Source organism: Trichechus manatus, unplaced genomic scaffold (genome assembly GCF_000243295.1).
Source record: "Trichechus manatus latirostris isolate Lorelei unplaced genomic scaffold, TriManLat1.0 scaffold00111, whole genome shotgun sequence".
Classification (NCBI taxonomy): Eukaryota; Metazoa; Chordata; class Mammalia; order Sirenia; family Trichechidae; genus Trichechus; species Trichechus manatus.
In genome coordinates, this window is record NW_004444047.1 from 7,298,859 (window position 1) to 7,324,881 (window position 26,023).

Here is a 26,023-nt window from a genome sequence, read left to right on the forward strand (position 1 = left end):
GACTGGCCCAGAGTAGGCAGCAGCCCTCAGCGTTACTTGCAAATGCTGTTTTCAGTTGAAACAGCTCTGTTCCTGCATATAATCCAGTTACCGGAGAGTTGACTCTGACTCATGGGAATCCCACGTGTGTTAGAGTAGAACTGTGCTCCATGGGGTTTTCAATGGCTGATTTTTCAGAAGTAGGTCTCCAGGCCCTTCTTCCAAGGCACCGCTGGGTGGACTCGGACTTCTAACCTTTTGGTTAGCAGCCCAGTGCATTAACCATATGCATGACCCAGAGGTTCCTCCTTCATGTAAGGCTCCCCCTATTTGCAATCTGAACCCCAAGGGCACTGGGAAGGCGGTGTTCATCCTGGTCTGGCCCAGGGCTGCATGAGTTCTGACCTTGCTTTGGATCTCCCAGGGCTTGGTGATGGCAGATAGGTCACACGCTGTCATCATCATGGCCCTGTGGGACAGAGAGGGCTCCGGTTATGCCCAGACAGGGGATTCCCACGCTCACCTCCAAGAGGCTGAGTGACCCTGGTGGTGGGGGGCAGGTCCAAATCCCAGTGTCCTTTCAGTAACGGGGTCTCACTGTCCACACCCCACCTTCTGCCACCAGTGTCCACCAGGTCTCCCCTCACTCAGCTCCCATCTCCTCTCCCCCCTCTCCCTCACACCTTCATCCTCACTGCCTCCCCTACAGCCCCCAAAGGCCCTTCTGCCCCTCAGCACCTCTGTGCATTCACAAGCTAAAGTCAACAAGTATTACTGGGAGCCTTCTAAGTGCCGACACTGAAACAGGTGATGTACTATATCTTCTTCTTTGCTCTAGGCAGTCCGGCGGGGAGGACGTTAGTTCGGAGCTTCCGTTTTTAGATGAAGACAAGGAGGCTCAGGAGGGTGATGTAAATTATTGCCGAAGGCCGCAAAGCAAAGAAAGGGACTGTCCGAGCCCAAGTTCTGTGCTGTCTCTCTTTAAAATAGGGAGCAAGTAAGGATGGAGAATTTGTGTGTGTGTGTGTGTGTGTGTGTGTGTGTGTTTTAACACACTGCTTTATTTTTTTAACTTCACAATATATCTCTGAGATAGTCACAGTTAGTCTGCAAAGAGCTTCCTCATATTTTACAGTGTCATCGTGTTCCATCATGCGACGTTGGTTTTGTCAACTTGGCCATGGTTCCCATTAGTTTTGCCAAACACTAGTCTAATTGCTGTTCCATAATTACTTTCCATAATGCAACGTAATGTAATCAATCCATCAATTGAAAGGTGAATTTCCTTACGGTGTGGTCTGCTTCTAGACTATAAATAGATACTTTGGAAGAAACCTATCTCTTTCCACTCTATACTCTTTCCATCACCTCGACCTACAGATCTTGGGACACAAGCCTGCAGAAGTTTCTGGCCTGCCATCTGGCCTATGGATTTTTGGGACCTAACAACCCCCTATAATTGCATGAGCTAATTCCTTGAAGTAAATCTCTCTCTAAATAATCACACCTCACTGCTTCTTTTTCTCTAGAAAATCCTAAGACCCATGGCATGTATCACAATTTATTTAACAAGCCTCCTGCTGACGGACAACTAGGTTATTTCCACTACTTTGCCATTACAATGTTATGGTGAGCCACCCTACATGTATGTCACATGGCACACGCGCAAGTGGGTTTCTAGGGTAAATTCCTGGGAATGCAATTGCTAGGTAAAGAGGGAGCATTTGTTTTGAGGCCTCAGTATCCAAGGTCTTTAACAGATGAGCTACTCTTATTCCAGAGCATTCTGGGGACCTCAGGGATCGCTCCCCAACTTGTCCACACGGAAGATTTATAGGATTGATGAACTAATGAATGGACAGAGAACGCTACCAAAGTTCAGTCTCGAGTGTCCTGCTGACTCCCCTGCAGGAGGATCTCACCTCTCCAGCATGGATGTCCTTTCTCCCCCGGCGGTGCCTGCCTCCCTGCAGTCCCTGCCTCCAGGCAGCCCCGCCCCCAGACAGCCTCAGCCCCGAGAGAGTCCCTCTCCCCAGAAAGCCCTCACCCCCAGGCAGCCCCGCCCCCAGACAGCCTCACCCCCGAGAGAGTCCCTCTCCCCAGGAAGCCCTCACCCCCAGGCAGCCCCTCCCCCCAGAGAGCCCCGCCCCAGGAAGCCCCGCCCCCAGGCAGCCCCCATCCCCCAGACAGCTCCGCCCCCAGGCAGCCCCACCTCCTAGGCGGCCCCACCCCTTAAGCGAGGCACTGCTCACATGACAATCTCTTTCCTCGTGGTTTCCAGGGACAAGTACTCCACCCATTTCTTCCGGTCATCGTAGTTCTTGGACTCGTCTACAATCTTCTGGAACATAGTCCTCTTCCTGAACCCCGAGAACAAGGGGAGAGGCTTGGGCCAGGAGAAAGTGCAGAGAGATGGGGTGGGGGTTGGGTGGGCACGGGCCCATCCCTTGGCCTCCCTACTCTACCATCAGTGCCACAGCCGAGTTGATGGCCCTGCTCCGCTCCCCGACCCCACTCGGGACCCTGTGGCCCCCATGCACTATCCTTGATTCTAACTCCAATCACCCCCTTTGCAGGGGAGTCAGGACCTGTCTGAGGGGCTTAGGTCTGGGGCAGAGCGAGGCGGCAATCGGTGTTTCGTCTGAGCTCAGCCCGTCTCGCCCTGGCTGGACTGCAGCCTCCCCTTGCCCTGGGCTGGGGTTGGGGGGGCCCTGGCTGAGCCCCTCGAGGTTGGCCTGAGAGCCCAGGACTCCCTGCCGCGCCCAGGCGAGGCTCAGACCCGCTTGGGGGAGGGGGCTCCCATTTGGGGTCCCCCAGCGGCACCCACTTGAAGTAGAGCGCCAGGTCGGTGGCAATGATGGCGATGTCCATGAGGTGGATCACGTGCTCGTGCTGGCGCCGGTTCAGGTTCTGGTAGATGTTCAGGCTCTGCAGAGGCGGGGGCGCCTGTCAGGAGGGTTTGTGCAGGCACAGGGCTGCCAGCCCACCACACGCTGGGTGTGCTCCACGTTCATAGTTAGCCCTCTCACGGACGTGCTCAAGAACACCTGGGCTGCGGCCTCCCTCCTCCCTCTGGATCTCTACACCTGGGCCTCCTCTCCAGCCGTCAGCCCCAGCCAGTGTGGCTTCCCTGACTACAGCCAGGGGAAGCGGGCGTCCTGGGTGATCCAGGCCCACCCACTCTCTGGTTCCTCTGCTCCCTCACTACCCTCCTCTCCAGCTCCCACCCCCACTCTAGCCCAAGCCTCCTGCCTCCTTGGCCTCCAGCTCCACTGGCCGCAATGATAGCTCCAGCCCAGTGGCGGATGAGCCAGTGAGCAAGGTACGCACAGGCTTACTTGTGTTTACCTACTAATCTGTAGTGAACACTAGTCACTACATCATCACTACAGATTAGTTAAGTACGCACAAGTAAGCCCTGCGTACCTTGCTTATTGGGTAACCCTGCCCTGCTCCAGCCACAGATCTAACCGCACAGCTTCTTTACACAAAGTCACCACTGTCTGCCCGTTACCAACCCTCCAGGGTGCCCCAAAGCCTGCCCCAGCCCCCTGATGCACCCACTGCTCCCACTGGGCCACATGGACTTCAGCCGTGGGCCTTTCTCTGTGCCCAGAACACCTGTTGCCCGGGGACAATGACTGTGACACTGTACCCCCATTGCCCAGATGGGATCTGGTGTGCCCACCACGTCCAATTGGCCAAGAAACATCCATGACCAAACAAGACACAAACCTCCTCCGACAGCAAGAACTTGCCAAACTCTAGATGGTGCCGTTCCAAAATCGAGGAACCGTGGAGCTTTGCTAAGGGATTCTGGGATCTGTTGTGCAGATTTTATTTAAAAAAAGAAAAAAATGGGTTAGCAGCCCCAACAACGGTGTGATAGACTGAATTGCATCCCCCAAAAAGATATGTGGACATCTTAACCCTTGTGCTGGTGAATATGACCTTGTTTGGAAAGAGGGTCTTTCTCTGAAGATGTTACAGTGAAACCTGTGAGAGCCAGAACTCAATGGGACTGCCTTATTTTTCCGGGTCTTGCAAGTTTTCCGCCTTTGACAGGGTGTGGTCTTACCACTTTTCTATCCTCTCTGTTAGTGGAAAGTATTTGCATTTTCCTTCTCTGACAGGTTTCTGCCTTACACAGGTTCCGGCTTTCACAGGTTTTACTGTATCAGTTAAGCATACAGGAGCCGGGTGGGTCCTAGTGCTAATCCTTTCTGAGTGGTGTCTTATAAAGGGGAGAAGAGACACAGAGGGACACACACAGTGGAAAGACAGACGCCATGTGAAGCTGCATCTATAAGTCAAGGAAAGCCAGGAGCTAGCAGAAGCTGGGAGAGACAAGGAAGGATCCTCCCCAGGACCTTCAGAGAGAACATGCCCCATGATGCCCTGAATTTGGACTTCCAACCTCCAGAACTCTCAGGCAATCATTACTGCTCTTCCAAGCCCTCGTCTGTGATACCTGTTACTGCAGCCCAGTCACTAAGGCAAGCAGCCGCATTGCAGTGAGTAGTGAGGGGCAGTCTTGGCACCTGCCTCTGTGCTGGGAACCTGTCGACCCCACCCTGGACCCTGCCCCATGGTGGCAGGACAGGACTTCCGGGGGTGCTGCAGCCCCCCAAAGTGGACCCCCTTTCTGCGAGCCTGCTCCCGTGGGGTGCTCAGATCCCACCAAGGTGCCGCAGGGGCTCCCCTCCCGGTACGGAGTCTGCCGCCCCTGCTGCCCGCACCCCGGCCGCCTACTTCATCTGGTACAGGTTGTTGGTGCCACGGTGGTCAATGTCGTGGCACAGGCCGGCTGTCACCATGGCCAAGGCCTCCAGGTCTGTGTAGTAGTTTTTCAGTTTGCCGGTCTGTGGGGACAGGACCACCCATGCCCACGAGTCCTGCAGCCCTGGCCCTGCGCCCTCTTGCTCGGCTCCTCCCTTCCCACTCCCTTCCAGGCTCAGGTGCCACCCACCCACTTCCTGGGGGTGCGGGTGAGAGGGGGGTGAACTAGTCCTAGGGGCACCGGCCTCTGCTATCTCTGCAAAGGGGCTGCTTGAAGCATTTGAGGAGCCCCCCTGGGCCCTCCATGTGGAAGAGCACCCCCACCTCTAGGGGTGGGGCCTTTGGAGCCAGGAGGATTGGATCAACCCTCGTCACCCAGGAGGCATGATGGGGAGGTGCTTCTCAGCACACAGCCTCAGAGTGTTTTTGGACAGCCCTGGGCTCCCGGGGACGGTGTCCTGCCCGCCCACATCCACACACCATGAGCAGCGTGAACATCGTCTGGGCCACATTGAAGCCATGGCGCCAGTTGTGGTAGGTGATTCTCCGGTACCCTTTGCTGATGGAGTAAAGGAACCGCACCAGGACCTGAAGGAGAGGCAGAGAGAAACATGTGCGTTCTCCGCTGTGGGGCTGATGCCGCTTGAGCCTCTGAACGTGGGTCCCACCGAAAGGTTACCATGGCAATGGCCCTGTGGTGCAAACTGTCTTCATCCGCATCACCCATCGGTCCCACATACCCCATCACATCCTATTTCCTAGGCCCCTGTGACCCTCCCTATTCCCCACTGATTCACCAGTAGCTGCCTGACAGTCCTTGGCAGGTGACCCTGCCCAGCCCCCAGCCCCATTCTTGGGTAGGGAGTGTTAGATCGGGCACCTACAGTGGGCAGAGGAAAACCTTAGGTGGGCAGGGCAGAAGCTAAGGACCACTCCATTGTTCATTAGGTTTCGGGAGCCTCCATCCTAATACTGGGTAGAGGAACCTGGAGGACCTGGGATATTTTAAGAAGAAAAGGTCAGTTTTAGGTGATGGCATTTGAATGGGGTGGATGTGTGGGTAGCCTGGCATTCGGTGCTGTAGAGACACGATGGCGGCTAAAGGTCCAGAGGCTGAGGGATGGGCAGGAGGAGGAGAACCTTGGGGTTGTGTGAACACTTTGTCTCTCCGGGGGAGAGAATACAGGTCAAGGAGAGCCTCTTAATGCTTCCACTGTGATTTTTAGGGCCAGAAACCTATCTGGAAATATTTTAAACTTGTTACTATTTTCTTTAATTTTTCTTCTGTGTTTTCCCTTAGTATTTAATAAAATTTTCTTTTGAAAATGCCAGGCTGTTGCACTTGCTCTCAGGAGACTGTGAAAAAAGATAGTTCCCTCACCTGGGCCACAAGGAAGCAGATACTATATGCCCTTCAGAGTGGAGGTGGAAGCAGGAGAGGGGTGAGGAAACCACAGGGAGGGAGCAGAACTGTGGGGCAAAGAGTTGGAGACCCTGGGAAAGCCATCCCTTCCTCCCTCTGGTGATCTCTGAGGAGTTCTGTTGAGTTCAAACCCTAGAGGATGCTGTGTGCTTTCTGTTTAGGTGATGAGCTGATTCTACTTCCTGTCCACTCCACCCTAAACCTCCCATTAGTACCCAATGATGCACCTAATGGTTAAATTACCTGTAATCTATCTTTACCAAACCATGTATCCATCTATCCATTCATCCACTCACCCATTCATCCTTCCATCCATCTACCCTTCATCCATCCATCCAGCCAGCCACCCATCCAGCCAGCCATCCCCCCACCCACCCACCCATCCATCCATCTACTCACCCACCCATATTCACCCATGACCCATTCATCTACCCATCCATCCACTTGCCTCCCATCCACTCAGCCACCTATCCAATCCTTTATTCTAGACATACTTGCTTAGTATATTTTACCTGCCTGCCCTGTTTTAGACCCTGGTATACAATGAACAGCAAACTTAAAAAAACATGGCAACATTAATTTTGGAGAACTGCCTGGTAGAGCAGCCCCGTGAGCCTGCACCAGCTTGAGCCGCCTCTATGGACATGTTTGGGGATGGGGGTGCAGGAGAAGGCATCCCTGAGAGAAGGGCACTGCCTCTCAGGGCTCAGGAGAGTTGCTTTCCTGGCCTGGACCGACTACAGCAGGAGGTGCTGGATCCCAAACGGGACTCCCTGTGAGTTTCTGGTGCACGTGCTGTGGGTGCCAGTGCCCCATGCTCAGGTGTGATATTAGGATTAGAAGATTAGAACCTAATGATGAGGACTAGAACCTAAAGTTCCCCAAACTGTCCTATGCAACACAGCCTTCACAGACCCCTGAAATTCCTGATAAATTCACATGGGCAGAAAATGGTGTCCACCTCCTCACTATGTTCCTCCTTAGCCTGTTCCAGTCTGAATTCTGTCCCGGCCATTCCCTAGAATGACTCTTGTCCAGGTCTCCAATCACTTCCACGTGCTAAGTCTACCGTCAGCTCCCCACCCTTATATGACTTGGCAGCTTGACCACTCCCTCCTTCTTGAAATAGTTTCTCTTCGTTTTTAAGACACCAGCTCCCTCCTTCTGCCCCCCTGACCCTTCCTTCTCAGACTCCTTCTTGCCCTTCCTTCTCTGCTCCAAGTCTACACTTTGAGATGTCACAGCTCAGTGCTGGGTCCTCTTCTCTCTTCTCTTTTCACTCCTAAGGTGGCCTCACCCAGCCTTGAAGGGCTTTAAGTACCATCTATAGGAGTCCCTGGGTGGTGCAAACAGTTAACATGCTCAGCTGCTAACTGAAAGTTTGGAGGTTCGAGTCCACACAAGGATGACTCAGAAGAAAGGGCTGGCAGACTTCTCTGTCCGGGATCACAATAGAGGGTCCCGGGCAGAGTGGGAAAAAAATGTAGAACAAAAATTAAATCCGTAAAGAAGACCAGACTTACTGGTCTGATAGGGACTGGAGGAACCCCCGAGACTACGGCCCTAAGACACATTTCTAACATGGAACTGAAGCCATTCCCAGAGACCACCTTTCAGCCAAACAATAGACAGGCCTACAAAATAAAGAACAACACCTGAGAGGAACAAGTGCTTTAGAATAGTTAATTCTATGAGACCAAAAGGGCAGAATCTGCCCAAAAGCAAAGATGAGAAGGCAGGAAGGGGTAGGAAAACTGGATGAAAGATATCAGGGAACCTGGGGCGGAAATGGGGAGAGTGTTGACACATCGAAGGGACTGTGACCAATGTCTTAGAACATTCTGTGTACAAATTGTTGAATGGGAAACTATTTTGCTTTGTAAACTTTCACCTAAAGCATAATAAAACATTACCAAAAAAAAAAAAAAAGAAAGGTCTTGGAATCTACTTCTGAAAAAACAGCCATTGAAGACCCTACTCTGACACACATGGGGTTGCCATGAGTCAGAATCCACTCGACAGAACTGGTTTTCATACCCTGATAATCAGATCATTTCAAACGCACATCTCCACCATGGACTCTCCTCAGAGCTCTGGTCTCAGGTACACACCTGCCTACTCCTTGCTCCCCACCACTTGTCTGTCATTCTGTCATGCTGTGGTGGCTTGTGTGTTGCTGTGATGCTGAAAGCTATGCCACTGATATTTCAAATACCAGCAGGGTCACCCATGGTGGAGAGGTTTCAGCAGAGCTTCCAGACTAAGACAAAGAAGAAGGACCTGGTGATCTACTTCTAAAAATACTGACCAGTGAAAACCTTATGAATAGCAGTGGAACATTGTCTGATACAGCGCCACAAGACAAGCCCCTCAGGTTGGAAGGCACTCAAAATACAACCGGGGAAGAGCTGCCTCTTCAAAGCGGAGTTGACCTTAATGACGTGGTTGGAGTAAAGCTTTCGGGATCTTCATTTGCTGATGTGGCACTACTCAAAATGAGAAGAAACAGCTGCAAACATCCATTAATAATCAGAAGGTGGAATGTACAAAGTATGAATCAAAGAATATTGGAAGTTGTCAAAAATGAAATGGAACACTTGAAGATCAATATTCTAGGCATTAGTGAGCTGAAATGGATTGGTACTGGCTACTTTGAATCAGACAGTCATATGGTCTACTATGCCAGGAATGATAACTTGAAGAGGAACATCGTCCCACTCATTGTCAAAAAGAGCATTTCAAGATCTATCCTGAAGCACAATGCTGTCAGTGATAGGTTAATATCCATATGTCTAGAAGGAAGACCAGTTAATATGACTATTATTCCAATTTACACACCAACCACTAATGCCAAAGATGAAGAAATTGAAGACTTTTTTTACCAACTCTGCAGTCTGAAATTGATCAAACATGCAATCAAGATGCATTGACAATTACTGGTGATTGGAATGCGAAAGTTGGAAACAAAGAAGAAGGATCAGTAGTTGGAAGATATATGGCCTTGGTTATAGAAATGACACTGGAGATCGCATAATAGAATTTTGCATTGCAAATAACTTTTTTCAACAACATAAATGGGGACTATACAAATGGATCTCATCAGATGGAATACACAGGAATCAAATCAACTACATCTGTGGAAAGAGGCGATGGAGAGGCTCAATATCATCAGTCAAAACAAGGCCAGAGGCCAACTGTGGAACAGACCATCAATTTCTCATATGTAAGTTCAAGCTGAAGCTGAAGAAAATTAAAACAAATCCATGAGAGCCAAAATATGACCTTGAGTATATCCCACCTGAATTTAGAGACCATCTCAAGAACAGATTTGACGCATTGAACACTAATGACAGAAGACGAGACAAGTTGTGGAATGACATAAAGGACATCATATATAAAGAAAGCAAAAGGTCATTAAAAAGACAGAAAAGAAAGAAAAGACCCAAACAGATGTCAGAAGAGACTCTGAAACTTGCTCTTGAACACAGAGGCACTAATGTGAATGGAAGAAATGAAGTAAAAGAGCTCAACAAGATTTCAAAGGGTGGCTCGAGAAGACAAGGTAAAGTATTATAAAATGTGCAGAAACCTGGAGTTAGAAAACCAAAAGTGAAGAACATGCTCAGCATTTCTCTAGCTTGCAGTTGTAGAGGCTGGAAAGTCACAAGTCTGTGGGTCAGGCTGGAGGCTTCTCCTGACTCACATAACTGCAGGGGCTGGTGAACCCAAGATTGGCAGGTCAGACAGCAGGCTGCTGGCTCACAGGCTGCAGAGGCTGACAAATTCCAAGACCAGCAGGTAAGCTGCTAGCTCAAGTCCCACAAACTGAAGGTCAGATGAGTATCCAGAGTGAGCAAAAGCCAGTGAGCCTTGCCAGAAAGTCCACATAATACTGGATGTAGGTCACACCCACAAGGAAACTCCCTTTCAACTGATTGGCTGCTCATAGCTGATCTCATCATGGAGATGATTACATTATATCAGATCTCATTATGGAGGTGATTACATCATTATATAGCTGCCAGACTACATCATAACTGCCACACCACTGAGAATCATGGCCCAGCCAAGTTGACACACAACCTTAACTATCACAGATGGGCTCAAACACAGCAATAATTGTGAGGATGGCACAGGACTGGGCAGTGTTTCGTTCTGTTGTACATAGGGTTGCTGTGAGTTGGAACTGACTCCATGGCACCTAACAGCAACAATACTCCTTGTTCCAGGACATCTCCAATAACAAGTCCAGAGTAAGACTTCCAGCCGCAAGCTCAAATCTGCTTCTCCTCCACTCTGCCCCGTGTCAGGAAGTGGCACCACAGCTCATCATGTTCCTCAGGTCCAGAATCTGGAAGCCATCTTGAGCTCCTCTTTCCTCACACCCATGTCCAACCCCTCAGCAAGCCTGCCTGTGCTTCCTCTGAAATACTCCTGTCTCATTTGCCAAGACTCGGATAACACTGGCCTTGAGGGATGTGAACCTTCTCAGAAAGGAGGAAAATACTTACCAGGTAGGAAAAATGTAACTTTAATAGGCATAACTTTGAGGAAGTCACTATTATGCAGATTGACTTCCAGGGTGGCTGGCCGCATCCCTCCATCTCTCCATCTCCCCATCATGCCTGGTCCCATCACTCCCCTGGGGGACACCTCCATTATCCCATTCCCATGGCCAGCGCCCTCACCTCCTGGGGGATCTGGAACTTGCGCACCACGCCCAGCTCGTAGTACATCTGGATGCCGCACTTGACCAGCTCCAGCTCCGTGCGCTCCAGGTCTGAGAAGTGGAACTCATAAATGTTGAACTTGGTGGGCCCTGGGAGCTCTTCTTTCTGAGGGAGAGTGGTGGGGCTAAGGGAGGCAGGGCCACTGCAGCCCCTACTTGTTCCTCGTCTCTTCTCCCTCCAGAACCCTCTGTCCAGCCTCAAACTCCCCAGAGCTCACCAACATCCTAGGCTTGTCTGGTGACTCCTGCACTTCCAGGCACTCTGGCCTCTAGCTGGGGGCTTTTGCAGCCCCTGACTGCTCGGCCTCCCTTCCTCCCACCTGGTGCCCCAATGCACCAGGACATGCACTCACAAGGACATGCACATAAAAGGTACACAGGCACACAAAGATACACAGTGACACACAGATGTACTCAGGGATATGCCTGGATACAAAGGCACATATGTGGCTGCACAGACACACACATAACAACACAGGCACACACATGACACCAGGCACATACATGATAACACAGGCACACACACGACAACACAGGCACACACATGATAACACAGGCACACGTGACAACACAGGCACACACATGATAACACAGGCAGACACATTACAACACAGGCACACACATTACAACACAGGCACACACATGATAACACAGGCACACACACAACACAGGCACACACATGACACCAGGCACATACATGACAACATAGGCACACACACAACAACACAGGCACATGACAACACAGGCACACACATGACAACACAGGCACATGACAACACAGGCACATGACAACACAGGCACACGCATGACAACACAGGCACACGCATGACAACACAGGCACACGCATGACAACACAGGCACACACATGACAACACAGGCACACACATGACAACACAGGCACATGACAACACAGGCACACACATGATAACACAGGTACACACATTACAACACAGGTACACACATTACAACACAGGCACACACATGATAACACGGCACACACACGATAACACAGGCACACACATGATAACAGGCACACACATGACAACACAGGCACATGACAACACAGGCACACACATGACAACACAGGCACACGCATGACAACACAGGCACATGACAACACAGGCACACGCATGACAACACAGGCACACGCATGATAACACATGCACATGACAACACAGGCACACACATGATAACACGGCACACACACGATAACACAGCCACACACATGATAACAGGCACACACATGACAACACAGGCACACGCATGACAACACAGGCACACGCATGATAACACAGGCACATGACAACACAGGCACACACATGATAACACGGCACACACACGATAACACAGCCACACACATAACAGGCACACACATGACAACACAGGCACACGCATGACAACACAGGCACACGCATGATAACACAGGCACATGGCAACACAGGCACACACATGATAACACAGGTACACACATTACAACACAGGCACACACATGATAACACAGGTACACACATTACAACACAGGCACACACATGATAACACGGCACACACATGATAACACAGGCACACACCACAACACAGGCACACACATGATAACACAGGCACACACGACAACACAGGCACACACATGATAACACAGGCACACACATGACAACACAGGCACACGCACGATAACACACGCACACACGTAAATATATAGACACACACACGGAAACACTAGCACACACACATATGCAGGCACATGTTTGGGCACACAGGCAGACATGGATAAATGGTGCACACATGGACACACACACACATAATTACAAACGCACACACAGGGATACTGTAAGGGCAGATACAAATTAAAAATAAGAAAGAGGCGCCCTCCTCTCTTTTCTTTCAGCATTGGCTTTAGAAAACTTGTCATTGTCAGTTCTTTCTCTGTCTCTCTGAAAAGCATGTAAACCAAGGTTGTTTCTTCCAGGATCTGGGAGCCCTCTCTTGTGAAATGTAGCCGTCAAGGTAGATCCCACCCCTACCGCCTAGTTTCCTGGAAAGAGATTAACATGACTTCAGGTGGCTCCTGCCATAAAGATTCTAAAAATCAGCAATTTTATCTTGAATGTAGTATCTTGTATTACATAAATGTAATGAGTTGTATCCACTTTGTATATAAAAGAGACTTCTTTCCATCTCAGCCATCTCTTTAGCAGACTGCCTGTGACGCATCACATTCTGGTTTAATGCTTGTTCAATAATCAGATTGTTTCCTTTCTCTTCTGTTTCTGTGGGGATGTTGTCTGGCTTGGCAGTTAATTTTGTTTTTAATTATATTTCCCCAACAATTAAAACAAACAAAAAACATGGATACACAGGCACACACATGGATACAGAGGCACACACACAGATACACTGGCACACACAAGAATACATGGGCACAAACATGAATTCAGAGGCACACGTATAGATACACAGTACACATGGAAACACACACATGAATACACAAAAAAACCTGGACACACAAGCACAGCCATGGTTACACAAGCACACACATGGATACAGTGCACACAAATGGATAGACAGGCACACACATGGATACACAGGTGCACACATGTATCCACTGATGTACGCATGTGGATACACAGGCACACACACGGATACACAGACATAGGTATGGATACATTGTTACATACATAGATTCACTGGCACATCCCATGCAAACTCACACCACACAGAGACACACACTCAGACTCTGGGCACTAGATATACCAGTTAGCTTCCAGAACCTGCTCAACACCTTTAGATGCTTAGTCAAAGCCCTGTCACTAAGATCCAGAGACATCAGATGGTTCTGGTCAAGCAAGACAGGCAGACGTGGTGATGTAGACATTATACAAGGTCCATAGAGATTCAGTGATATTCTCTGTGAGACACACCACAGACGTGTGCACAGGCGCATACAAATATACATATGGTTGCACACACAGGCACGCACACGCACACACACATTGGGTGCTGTAGGCACCTGGGAAAACACAGATGGACACTTAGTCCAAGTCATATGCTCACATAGACTAAAATATTGGGTAGCTGGGACAATCGACAGAAGAGACAGACAGACGCACAGACACACCTAGTAGTGTAGCCATCAAGTTAATTTTTTAGCAGGACAAACACACTGAGGCACATACTTCCCATGACTCTATACTCGGTTATGTAGACACGTGTGTGCTGAGAAGTACAGACACAGTCACACACATACACACACACACACAAGACCCTCAAGAGATGACTTTACAAGCTCAAAGAACATCCCTGTCTCCTGGGAATGGAGATGTTCCCCACACCTCCATTCTCAGGAGCTTCCAGTCTGCACCTGAAGGACAGAGTCAGCTTCCTTACCAAGATCTTCCCCAGCTCTTCCTCCTCACACTCGCCAGGCTCCTTTCCAAGGCGCTCTCTTGTTGGCTAACAAAGACCAACGGGTGTGTTATGAGACAGAGTCATAACATACACCCGTCGTGGGACAAATGGCAGTGTCACCTACACCCGTGAGCTCGTGGGATGATCAACCTGACGCCTCCATACCCTACGTCCACTATGAACGTGAGACAAACGGTCAAATAGCCGTCACGAGTTCAGCTTCCATCCTTCAATCACATCTTCAGTGGCTCTAAACACCTGACATACAAGTGACCCTATGGGCTCCTGTACCGACTCTCATGTACGCTGGGTCTCTCCCTTCTGGATGAATCTATGTTACCCCTCTTCAGGGTTGCCCTCCGGGGCCCAGAGCCAGGGGGTGGCCTCCAGGGTACCCAAGGCTGGGCCACATGGAAGATTCTGGGGCTTTGCTGGGGCTTACGGTGTCTACAGCACCTTAGTACAGGGACTGCTTTGTCTTTGATTTCTCCATCTCTAGAGGAGGTTCAAGGAGCCTTGGTGGCACAGTGGTTAAAAGCACTCAGCTGCTAATCGGAAGGTCAGCAATTTGAACCAGTCGCTCCACAGGAAAAAGACGTGGCTTCTGTAAAGATTTACAACCTTGGAAACGCTATGGGGCCATTCTACTCTGTCCTATAGGGTCACTATGAGTTGGGATTGACTTGATGGCAGTGGGGTTAGTTTTGGTTTTAGAGGAGGTTCCCTGTCCAAAACCCTTCTGGACAGGACAGCAGCTTTGACAGTTCCTCTAGGGAGGTGGACAACATCTGGGCCACAGAGGACAAAAACCGCCCTGGGAAGGTCTGGCCAGACAAGTGGCAACGTGCATGGTTGTGGCTAATATTTCCTGCGTGTTCCTGTCTCTCAGGCGCTGTCCTGAGCACTTCACAGGGGTAATTGATGGAATTCTCACACCACCCTACGAGGCAGGCACTACTTACTCCCATTTCACAGAGGAGGAAGCTAAGACACCAAGGAAAAAAAACTCATGCTGGTTGTACATTGTGTGGGGACACTAGGCTTGAACCTGGCCGTGTGACCCCAGGGGTGTGCCATAACTCCTGGGTGACCCTGCCTCCCTGCTGGGCAGAGAAGGGACCAATGGAGGGATGGGAACGGTACCAGGATCTCCTGGATTTCGTCCTTGTCGCATTTCACGTGGTACAGAACCATGTCTTGGGCAATGTCCTTGCGGTTCTCCAGCTTGTTCATCTTGTCATAGGTGTCAGTGTTCAGCACCGACCAGCCCAGGAACTGTGTCAGGGACTGGAAGACAGGACAGAAGTGTTATCCACCACCAGCACACCCACACTGAGCACCTACTGTGTGCCAGGCCCTGCGTCTTAGAATGAGGGTTCCTGGGGTGCCACATGGATGCACTGAGTGCTCTGAATGGGGTCTCCAGGATGCCCACCACAGGCTTCTAGGAATGAGACCTCTTGAGCTCTTCCTTGTTCCCTCTCTCCCAGCTTTTACGCTGGGCCAGAGTGGCTAACATGAAGGTAGGGAGGGACTCCGCACAGCCAGTGTCCCACACCATCGCACGGGGTGTCATCTCCAAAGCCATGCCTGGTGACAGGACTTTACCTCCATGAGAACTTCATCCTGCTCGTCAAAGGGCTTCCCATCTTTCCTGTTGTAAAACGTTGCAACCCCTACAATCTCCTCCTTTTTGTTGACGATGGGCATGGAGAGGACATTCTTGATGGTCCACCCAGAGTCGTCAAGGGGGCCCTCCTGCAGGAAGAGGTCTTCAGAGATGACCCCATGCTCTGGGTCTGTCCCTGGCCAGAGCTTCGTACCCAGAGACTGTAAGCCTCATTTGTGCTTCCCTCAAACGGTGACAACTGGGTATTGTCCCTGGCTCTTCACTCCCTCTTTGCAGGTGAATTTTACCTCCATGCATTCGGGGACATGAGTTCTCCCATTAGAGGAGGTGGGGGATATTTTCCCACCAGGACCAGCTCCACAGGCATGTGAGCTATGCAGTCACACATGGCTCCATTCCGAGTAAGGCTCCACATCTGAACGCTCTGTTGTTGCTGTCTTAAAGCTCTTAATAACTGTTGAACAAGGGGCCTCACATTTTCATTTTGCATTGGGCCCCACAAATTATGTAGCTGGTCCTGTCTCCCATCCCACTGATGCTGGATTTGGTTAGTGAAATATGGGCGGGGACCAGTTTCTAGAGGAGGCTCTTAGGGGCAAAGTATGTTTTCACTGGTCCACCTAACACTCCATTTCTCCCAGGAAAGAGCCTGCCCTGGTCACATGGTCATATGTCCCCAGATAAAGACATGTGGATCAGACTTGAACTCTTGGTGGGGCCCAGCCTGGTCCAGCCAAAGCCAGCCAAGATCAGCTGAGCCTCAGACGAGCCCAACTAAGATCAGTCCTGTCTAGTTGAGTCCAGCCAAGATCAGCTGAGCCCCAGCAGAGATCAGCTGAGCCCCAGCAGAGATCAGCTGAACCCCAGCCAAGCCCAGTCAAGATCAGCTGAGCCCAGGCAAGGTTAGCTAAGCCCCAGAGAAGCCCTGACTGAGAGCAGGTGAGCCCCGGGCAAGCCCCACCAAGATCAACTGAGCCCCAGCTGAGCCCTGCCAAGATTAACCACGTTCCAGCAGAGCTCTGCCAAAATAAGCCAAACTCCAGCCAAGCCCAGCCAAGATTAGCTGAGCCTACCCAAGATTAGCTGAGCCCCAGCCAAGCCCTGACTGAGATCAGCCAAGCCCCAGCTGAGCCTCAGCCAAAAACAATGGAGCCCCAGCTGAGCCTCAGCTAGCTGGGCCCCAGCCAAGATCAGATAAACCCCAGCCGACCTGCAGACCTGTGAGCATGAAATACATGCTTGTTATTTTCAACCACTGAGATTTTTAGTTTCTCAAGCAGCAAAGACTAATTCAGTCCATTGTTTCTAAACCAAAACATCTTCTTTCCTAAATAAAATACAATTTCTATTAATGAATAGACAGATACCTGAAATTTAAACATTTCTTCGGCAGGGGCATTCATAATGTTACAGATCTGAAAAAGGATCAGAAAACAATCTCAACTGAAGCAGGCACGTGTACAATACAATTCTAAAAAGGGCCATCCAACCCCAGCCTCACTTGCAAGCAGTGAGCTTCCAACTAGGCAAAGCAGAGCAGCCGAGGGCTGGTTGGGGCACATGTGCAGGCTGGTGGGCAGGGCTGGGACGTGGAGGAGACAAGCACGAGCAAGCATCAAACACTGGGCGAAGGCAAGGCACTGGGGGCCACCAGATGGCTCAGGACTCACAAAGCCACTTTCCGCCACATAGGTTGGAAGGCCACTGGCCAGGGCCCAGTGATCCGCCGGGGGTGTACTGGGGAGAGAGAAGCAATGGGTCAGATGACCAGGTGCTTGGGGTTGTTAGACGTGTGCATGTAGATGTTTGGTACAGTGTGTGTGTGTGTGCATGTGTGTGTGTGTGTGTGTGTATGTGTATATTTTAACTGCTATTCCCTTCTCTAAGCTCCAGGGGGCAGCAGGGTATGGAAGTTGTGGATGGGCCCAGAAAGACTGGTGGGTCATGGGAATCTGGTGAGGACCCAAGGAGGGTGAGAAAAGGCAGGGGAAGGGGCTTGGGGGGTATCTGCGCTGCTTCCTTTCTCCTCCCGACTCTGTCCATGCTGGGACCCCTTGCTCTGTAGGGACCCCCTGCTCCCCTACTGAGGGCCACATGGCATCATTCTTACCCCCTGGGGTTCAGTGTTGGTCCCCAGTCCTGTGGGTCTGGCCCTGCCCTGTGCCCAGGCCTGGCCCCTGGATCCCAGGTCTTGCTTGACAGGTTTATGGGACCACGGGGTCCCTTTCTCAGTGTCCCTAGGGCTGGCATCCTCCCTGCCCTCCATCAGCTGTACTGCCTGAGGCTTCCCCACCTCCCCCAGCCTCACCAGGGGAGCAATGCCAGGCCTGCCCCTTCTAGCGGCTCCACCCGCCTGGGCTGGGCTGGCTGAGCCCAGATGGGACCCCGAGGGCCTCAGAGGTCAGTAACTGCTGACAGGGCCAGCCCTGTCCCCTGCCTGGCCATCTCACCTGATCCCCCTGGATGTCCATGGGTACCTCAGGCTTGTCGCCTATCCACCTCCCCGCGCCCTTTCTCACCTCATCTTCCCCGAGAACAGGGAGTCAGAGTCCCTCTCCACCCCACACCCCTGAGCCCACAAAGCAGGAAGGGCCTGTGACTCAGGCCCGTGCCAGGCACACTGCCTCTGGGGGTCAAGCAGGGCTCAGGGGGAGGCTCCCACTCTCCCATGAGATGCTTCTCGGGAAGCCCTGGCACTTACGGAATGACTTTGATGTCCTCCTTGCCGTGCAGGATGTAGTCGATGACTTTGTAGAAAAGGATTTCCTGAGAAATGACACCAGGTCAGTCATTAACGGTCTCCCTGGGCTCAGCCCCCTGGCAGGCACCTTCCCTGAGCTCGTGAAGAGAAGCCCAGGGCCCTCACAACCCGGACACGCATATGCGCACGTCCACCCACCCCAGTCCACCCACCACCCATGCCCACACATACGTGTTTATACACACAACAGACATGCCCACCATGGACATGTGCCTTACACACACACACACACACATTTATGTACACACACATGCAGACCATCACCGGCACTCCTGGGACACACTTTGCACACTGACTTAGATCTACCTTCTCTCTGTGTCACCTGAATCCACGCCCACCATGGGACCCCACACTCCACACACACACCGCCCACCCAGGCCACACGTGAGACCACACACTGATATTCTCCCACAGCCCTGGCCGGGGCAGGTACACGCGCACCTCCCACCCTCAGCCGACATGTGCACAGGGGCCGGCAGGCTGTGGTGCATAGCGGCACGTGCAGATGTGCGCACACACACGCAATGATGACCGAGAGCCGTCGGGCCAACACTTGCACAGTTCTCAGCAAGTGCCAGGACTCTTCTACGCGCTCTGTGCCCACAAGTCATCGAGTCCTTACAAACCCCTGTGAGGAGGGCGCTGGTATTACCCCATTTGACAGATGCGTAGACTGAGGCAGGCCTAGACTGTACAGTGTGTACCAGGTTGGATCCTAGTGAGCAGCTGAGGTATCTGACTCAAGAGACTGCACCTCTATCCGCCGTACCACACTGCCTCTCTGGTGTGTGCACACTTGTGTGCACACATATGTGCATTCACACACAGATCCACCCAGGAGAGATACTATGAAGATTTAAGGGTGGGGCAGCAGGGCCGCCGGCCAATCAGAACAGACTCTGGCCATTACCACCCAGCGGATGATCAGTGTCGGGGGACCAGGCCTGGCCGCTCCACACCCAGGAGCACAGCAGGGCCAGAGTCAGAGGGAGACACAGACAGGCACTCAGGGGCCTGCCCATCAGGGCAGCATGCTGCCAGCCAGGCCACGACTTCCTGTCCTGCCTCCACGCCACCCCACCCCTCCCCTCCCCCAACCAGAGGTCGGGCCAGGACAGGCCCCGCACCACCCTAGAGCTGAAGCCAGAAGTGTCTGGGCTGGACCGTCCCTTCCGCTCCACCTCGACTCACCCGGCCGTCAGGTGTGCGTGGGCCCGAGTACGGCTGGACATCCCCCATCAGCACAGGCCACACGTCGAAGAATTCCTAGGTCGAGGAGGAGAGAAGGAGCTAGAGGTCAGTGCTGCCAGCAGAGCTGGGTGAGGTGGGCAGGAGCCCCCAGGGAAGCCCGGGCCTCACCTTCTCCTTGGTCATGTCCAAGAGGCCCACCGAGTACCTGTCACAGTTCAGATAGGCCCTCACGGTGTAGAAGGCCTTGTGAAACTGCCGCTCAATATCCGTCAGCTCCTCAAACACCTTGTTGGCCGACCACAACAGCACCTGGGGGTGGGGCACACCTGTGGGCCCATGGCCACACCCAAACCCACCCGTCTGACCACAGCAGCACACACACAGACACACACATACATACACTGCCTTCAACACACACAAGGGGACCCAGACACTGTCCGACCGCAGAGGGTGGGTACCGACTGCCAGCTGCACCTCTAACAGTTCCGGATCTGGGGTGTCACTCACAACCCATGACCACAAAGGACCCCAGAAACTCACTGGACAGTGAGGCCACCAGGCTGGGCTGAGTCCCTTCTATTCACCGCCTAGCACTGGCCTGGCAAGTGGCTGAGTGATGAATAAATGAATGAATGTCTGAATAAACGTTCAAGTCAATGGCCATGAGCTTGAAATGCAAAGATCTGACCATACAGCCTCCTGATGGTCCACTCTCATAACCAGCCTGAGATGCTGGTGTTGGAGGGCACCAATTCATTGTTTTCCAGATGTCAGGCCCTTCTGTGGGCTCAGCAAAGTGAATCTGAGAGTGACGATTCACTAACATGCTCCGTGGGGCACAGCCAGCAGACCCTGCCTGGGACATCGCTCCTTGGCCGGGCTCCAGGCTGCTAGCCAGGGCTGGGACTCACTCCATGGAGCTCTCCACCCCACCCAGCCTGGAGCTCCGTTTCTCTGGTTCTCCCACCATTGCCCAAGCATAGACCCCGCTGGTCCCCACTCTCTCACAACCATCACCCCTCATGTCTTCATGCATCCTCTGGGCAGTACTGAGTGCTGCCCAGTGATGAGTCCTTTTCCGTCTCCATGACTCCTCCTTGCAGGCTCCCTTCCTGCCAGCCCCTCTCTCGGGTCCTCTGCAGTCTCCTGTACTCCTTGCTATTGCTGAAGATTCCACCTCTGAGAGTCTTCTCACCAGAAGGAGGCTGCCCCCACTCCACACTCCTCTGAAGGCTGGCTGGAGTTCTCCCACACACATCCACCTTCAGACCAGGGTCTCTCCCTGTGCACCCCCATACCTCCCTGCTGGGGGGCTTGTAGTGGCCATGCCCACTGCCAACCGTCACCAAGGCATGATGACCTTGGCTTCCAGCTTCCTGTCTACCCCTACCTGCCACCATCTCAGGAGATATCAATGCCCTGGGCATCTGCATCTATATCCTCTATATTCCCATTGCACTCTGCCTCTGAAATCCTGGGCTCACACATGACCAGAGACTCCTGTACCTCCAACTCGCAGTCCTGCTAACTCCACTCTTACAATGAGACTTCTGGTCAACCCCCACCATTTACTCCACAGCCAACACTTCTTTCCTACCCAGCATACTGCCCCTACCTTCAGTCAAGCCCTGCTTCGACTCCCAGACCAGTAACCACAGCAATCCAAGGGACATGAATTACTGCGCCACCAGCCGGCAAGTGATGGTGAAACCAACCACCATCCAACACCAAGTCCACTTGTGGGAGAGACACACAAACCAACTCCATTGCCAAGAGATACACACAACACCAAGCCCAGTGGTGGGAGAAATGCACACCGTCCTGTTCATTGATGAGGGAACACAATCCTCAAGTACGTGGAAGAACTGTGCCATAGCAGGTCCACTGTGAAAGAAACAACACCAAGTCCGCTAGCACAGACCATCTCAAAGCATAGACTGCGTGTCTGTGAGTGTGTGTGTGCAAGTGTGTGAGTCTGTGCATGTGTATGCATGTGAGCGTGTGAATTTATGTGTGTGCAATTTTGCATGAATGGGAGCATATCTGTAAGTGTGAATATGAGTGTGAACGGGTATGTGAGTATGCATGTATGCATGTGTACTTGTGTGTATATGTATGTGTGCATATAAGTGTGTATGTACATGTGTATGCATACATGTGAATGTGCATATGTGTGCATGAATGTGTGCATGTATGTGTGCACTGTGCATGTGTACGCATGTGTGCATATGTGAGCGGGTGTGAATGTATGGGTGTGCATGTGTGCATATGTGAGTGGGTGTGAATGTATGGGTGTGCATGTGTGTGTGCATGTGTGCATGTGTGTGTACATGGGTGTATGTGTGAGTGTGCATGTGTGTATATGTGAGTGTGCATGTGTGCATATGTGTGTATATGTGAGTGTGCATGTGTGTGCATGTGAGTGGGTGTGCATGTATGGGTGCATGTGTATGGGTGTGCATGTGTGTATACATGTATGTGCATATGTGAATGCATGCGTGTGTGTGTGTGTGTGTGTGTGTGTGTTGACTGTTAATCTTTTGTGCATTGGTTCTACAAATGGTCCCTGGGCTTTTCCCAGTTTAAAGCCCTGGTTAGACATGAGCCCTGTCCTCCTGGGGGAAGGGAGAGACAATCAAATAATTATATGAACAAAACACAAACTTGGAATTGTGATGAGCAGTGTGATGAGAACCTGAGTTTGTCTGAGTCAGGCCTCTGGGCAGCATTTCCAAGGAGGGGACAGTCCTGCTGAGGACCCGTGGGACAGGAAGGATTCCTCAGGTGAACAGGGATGTGTACGAGGGGTGGGCCACAATGAGGGCTCTGTCTGCATCTCAGGGTAACGGGAAGCCATGGAAGAGACTCAAGGTGGCTGGGTGGGGGTCACTTTTGGACCTGTGTGGTGTAGGGCCTGGATGGTGCACAGGTGAGCAGGGAGGCTGGCCAGGAGGCATGCAGTCCAGGGTGGGGCGGGGGTGATGGTAGCCTGGGCCAGGGCAAAAGGAGTGCATATGCAAACACATGGGTGGAGATATTTGGGAGGACTTGAAAACATGGGAGTGGGGGGTTATGGATTGAATTATATCTTCCCAAAATATATGTTGAAGTCCTAACCCCTGCATTGGTGAATGTGATCTTGTCTGGGAAAATAAGGGTTTTTCTTTGCAGATGGAGTCCTGGTGGCACAGTGGTTAAGAGCCACGGCTGCTAACTAAAAGGTCAGTAGTTTGAATCCACCAGCCACTCCTTGGAAACCCTATGGGGCAGTTCTACTCTGTCCTATAGGGTCGTTATGAGTCAGAATTGACTCAACAGCAGTGGGTTTGGTTTGGTTTCTTTACAGATGTTATCAGTTAAATTAATAAACTTATATCGGAGTAGGGTGAATCCTAGTCCTAATCCCTTCTAAATGGTGTTTTCTAAAAGGGAAGAACAGAATCAGAGTTACACACAGGGGAAGACAACATGTAAGGATCCATCTACAAGTCAAGGAATGGCAAGAAACACGCAGGGCTACAGAAGCTGAAGGAGACAAAGGAAGAATCTTCCCCTAGAGTGGACGGAGAGAAAGCATAGCCTGCAAATGCCCTGAACGCAGATGTCTAGCCTCCAGAACTATAAGCCAATACATCTCTGTTCTCTAAAGCCACCAACCCTCGGTGTTTTGTTCTGACAGCCCTAGGAAACTAAGACGGGGTGGCAAGAATGACTCCCAGGTTCCTGGGATAGTGGCACCACTTGCCAAGGTGGGGGATACAAGTGAGCATCAAGTCTGGGTGAGGTGGAGCTAGACGTTCAGAGAAGTCAGGGTGGTGGGTCAGGAATTCACAGAAGTTGGGGGGATCAGGTGTTTAGAGATGTAAGGGGGGGTCAGGGGTATAGAGATATCAGAGGTGTAATATACACATGATGGGCATACCAGAAGGAGAATAAAGAAAGGAACAGAAGAAATATTTGAATTAATAATGGAAGAAAATTTTCCAAAGTTAATGGCACCAAACCACAGATCCACAAAGCTCCAAGAACACTAAGCAGGATAAATATTAAAAAACTATACCTAAACATACCACATGTGAACTGCAGAAAACCAAAGACAAAGAGAAAATCTTGAAAGAAGCCAGAGGAAAAAGACAAAACCAAACCAAACCAACCAAACAAACAACAGCACCTTCCTTACAGAGGTAGAAGGAGAAGAATTGCATTGGACATTCGTCATAAACCAGACAAGCAAAGGAGATTGTAGTAAAATACTTCGTGTTGAAAGAAAAAACTCCCAACAATCTAGAATCTTATATCCTTCAAATTATCCTTCAAAATTACAGGGGAAATAAAGACTTTCTCAGACCAAGAGAAAGGGAGGGAATTCATCACCAGTAAACCTGCCCTGAAAGAAATGTTAAAAAGAAGTTATTCAGAGAGAAGGACAATGAGAAGGTCAGGGAGAGAAGGTCAGAAACTCAGATCTACATAAAGAAAGGAAGATCATTGGAAAAGGAATAAAGGAAGGCAAAGTAAAATCTTTTATTCTTATTTTTCTCATTCTTAATTGATCTGTGCCTTAGTTACCTAGCACTGCTATAACAGAAATACACAAGTGGGTGACTTTAAAGAACAAAAATTTCTTTTCTCACAATTATGGAGCTAAGAGTCTGGGCACTGGCTATAGGGGAAGGTTCTCTCTCTATTGGTTCCGGGGGAAGACCTCTGTCTCAGGTTCTGTAGCCCTGGTGTTCCTTGGTTCCTTGGTGAGCTTCACGTGACATCTATCTCCCCTGCTGTCTGTGCTCACTTCTGCGTCTAATCCGCTCTTTTTATAACTCAGAAGTGATTAGGTTTAGAACATATCTACATTGATATGGCCTCATTAACATAACAAAGAAAACCTTATTTCCAAATGGGATTACATCCACAGGTATAGGAGTTAGGATTCCAATACATATTTGGTGGGGGTGGGGTGGGGAGGGACACAATTTATTCCATAGCAATCTAATAGATAAATGTTTGCTCAAAGTAATAATAGTAACAGTATATTAGCTGATTATAGCATATGAAAGAAGCCCCAGTGGTGCAATGGTTAAAGCACTTGGGTGCTAACAGAAAGGTCGGTGGTTCGAACCCACCCAGCAACTCCTCAGGAGAAAGACCTGGCGATCTGCTCCTAGAAAGATTACAGCCTAGAAAACCCTATGTGGCAGTTCTGCTGTGTTACATGGGGTGACTATGAGTGGAAATTAACTCGACGGCACCTAACAACATAGAATATGCATAAGTAAAATTAATGACAGCAATATACAGGAAGGAGGAATTGCAGATACTCTACACAGAGACGGAAAGCAGATTAGTGGTTGCCGGAGGTGGAGGGTGGCGGGGATGGGGAGTAATTGCTCAGTGGGTTCAGGGTCTCCTTTGGGGATGATAAGAATGTTTAGGAAGTAGATTGAGGTGATGGTTGCACAACACTGTGAATGTACTAAATGCCACTGATATGTACAATTTAAATGGTTAATTTTATGTTATGCAAATTTTAATAAAGCAATTCTCCTACCCCATTCATTCTCCCACCTTCCCTCTCATCCTCAAAACATATTCTTTTTCATTATTTATCAGCAAGTGGGAATATCATAGAAAGTTAACAAAGTTTGTTATGAGGATTTTTTTATACAGTGAAGGGATGGAGAAATATATACCATGCTAACACCAGTCAAAATAAGCAGGAGCAGCATACTAATTTCAGACATAGAAGGCTTCATAACAAAGAAAATTATCAGAGATAAAGAAGGGTATTATATAATGATAAAGGAGTCAATTCTCCAAGAAGACATAACAATCCTTAAAATGTATGCATTAACAAACAGCATCACAATATGTACACAAAAACTGACAGAACTGCAAGGAGAGATAGACAAATCTGGTATTATAGTTGGAGACTTTGATACCCCTCTTTCAGTGATTGATAGATTCAGCAGGTAGAAAATCAGTCGGAGTGTACTTAAACCCAACAGCACCATCAATCAAATGGATCTAATTGACATTTACAGAATAGTTCATCCAACAACAGCAGAATACACATTCTTCTCAAGCTCACATAGGACCTTCACCAAGATAGACCACATTCTGGGCCATAAA

The 26,023-nt window shown here is 50.4% G+C and overlaps 1 protein-coding gene across 1 annotated transcript in view; it reads right to left on the reverse strand.

The window, feature by feature from the left end:
* Positions 1 to 26,023, reverse strand: part of PDE6B (phosphodiesterase 6B) — a 53,191-nt gene that overhangs the window by 6,021 nt on the left and 21,147 nt on the right. The window contains exons 4-18 of the mRNA XM_004383537.1: positions 20,063 to 20,203; positions 19,895 to 19,969; positions 18,644 to 18,708; positions 17,613 to 17,679; positions 17,310 to 17,357; positions 15,921 to 16,070; positions 15,456 to 15,599; positions 14,292 to 14,357; positions 10,870 to 11,016; positions 5,239 to 5,346; positions 4,732 to 4,841; positions 3,715 to 3,802; positions 2,807 to 2,907; positions 2,232 to 2,339; positions 385 to 448 (exon numbers count right to left, since the gene is read on the reverse strand). Coding sequence (XP_004383594.1) covers positions 385 to 448; positions 2,232 to 2,339; positions 2,807 to 2,907; positions 3,715 to 3,802; positions 4,732 to 4,841; positions 5,239 to 5,346; positions 10,870 to 11,016; positions 14,292 to 14,357; positions 15,456 to 15,599; positions 15,921 to 16,070; positions 17,310 to 17,357; positions 17,613 to 17,679; positions 18,644 to 18,708; positions 19,895 to 19,969; positions 20,063 to 20,203 — 1,482 coding nt within the window. The remainder of the gene's footprint in view (positions 1 to 384; positions 449 to 2,231; positions 2,340 to 2,806; positions 2,908 to 3,714; positions 3,803 to 4,731; positions 4,842 to 5,238; positions 5,347 to 10,869; positions 11,017 to 14,291; positions 14,358 to 15,455; positions 15,600 to 15,920; positions 16,071 to 17,309; positions 17,358 to 17,612; positions 17,680 to 18,643; positions 18,709 to 19,894; positions 19,970 to 20,062; positions 20,204 to 26,023) is intronic.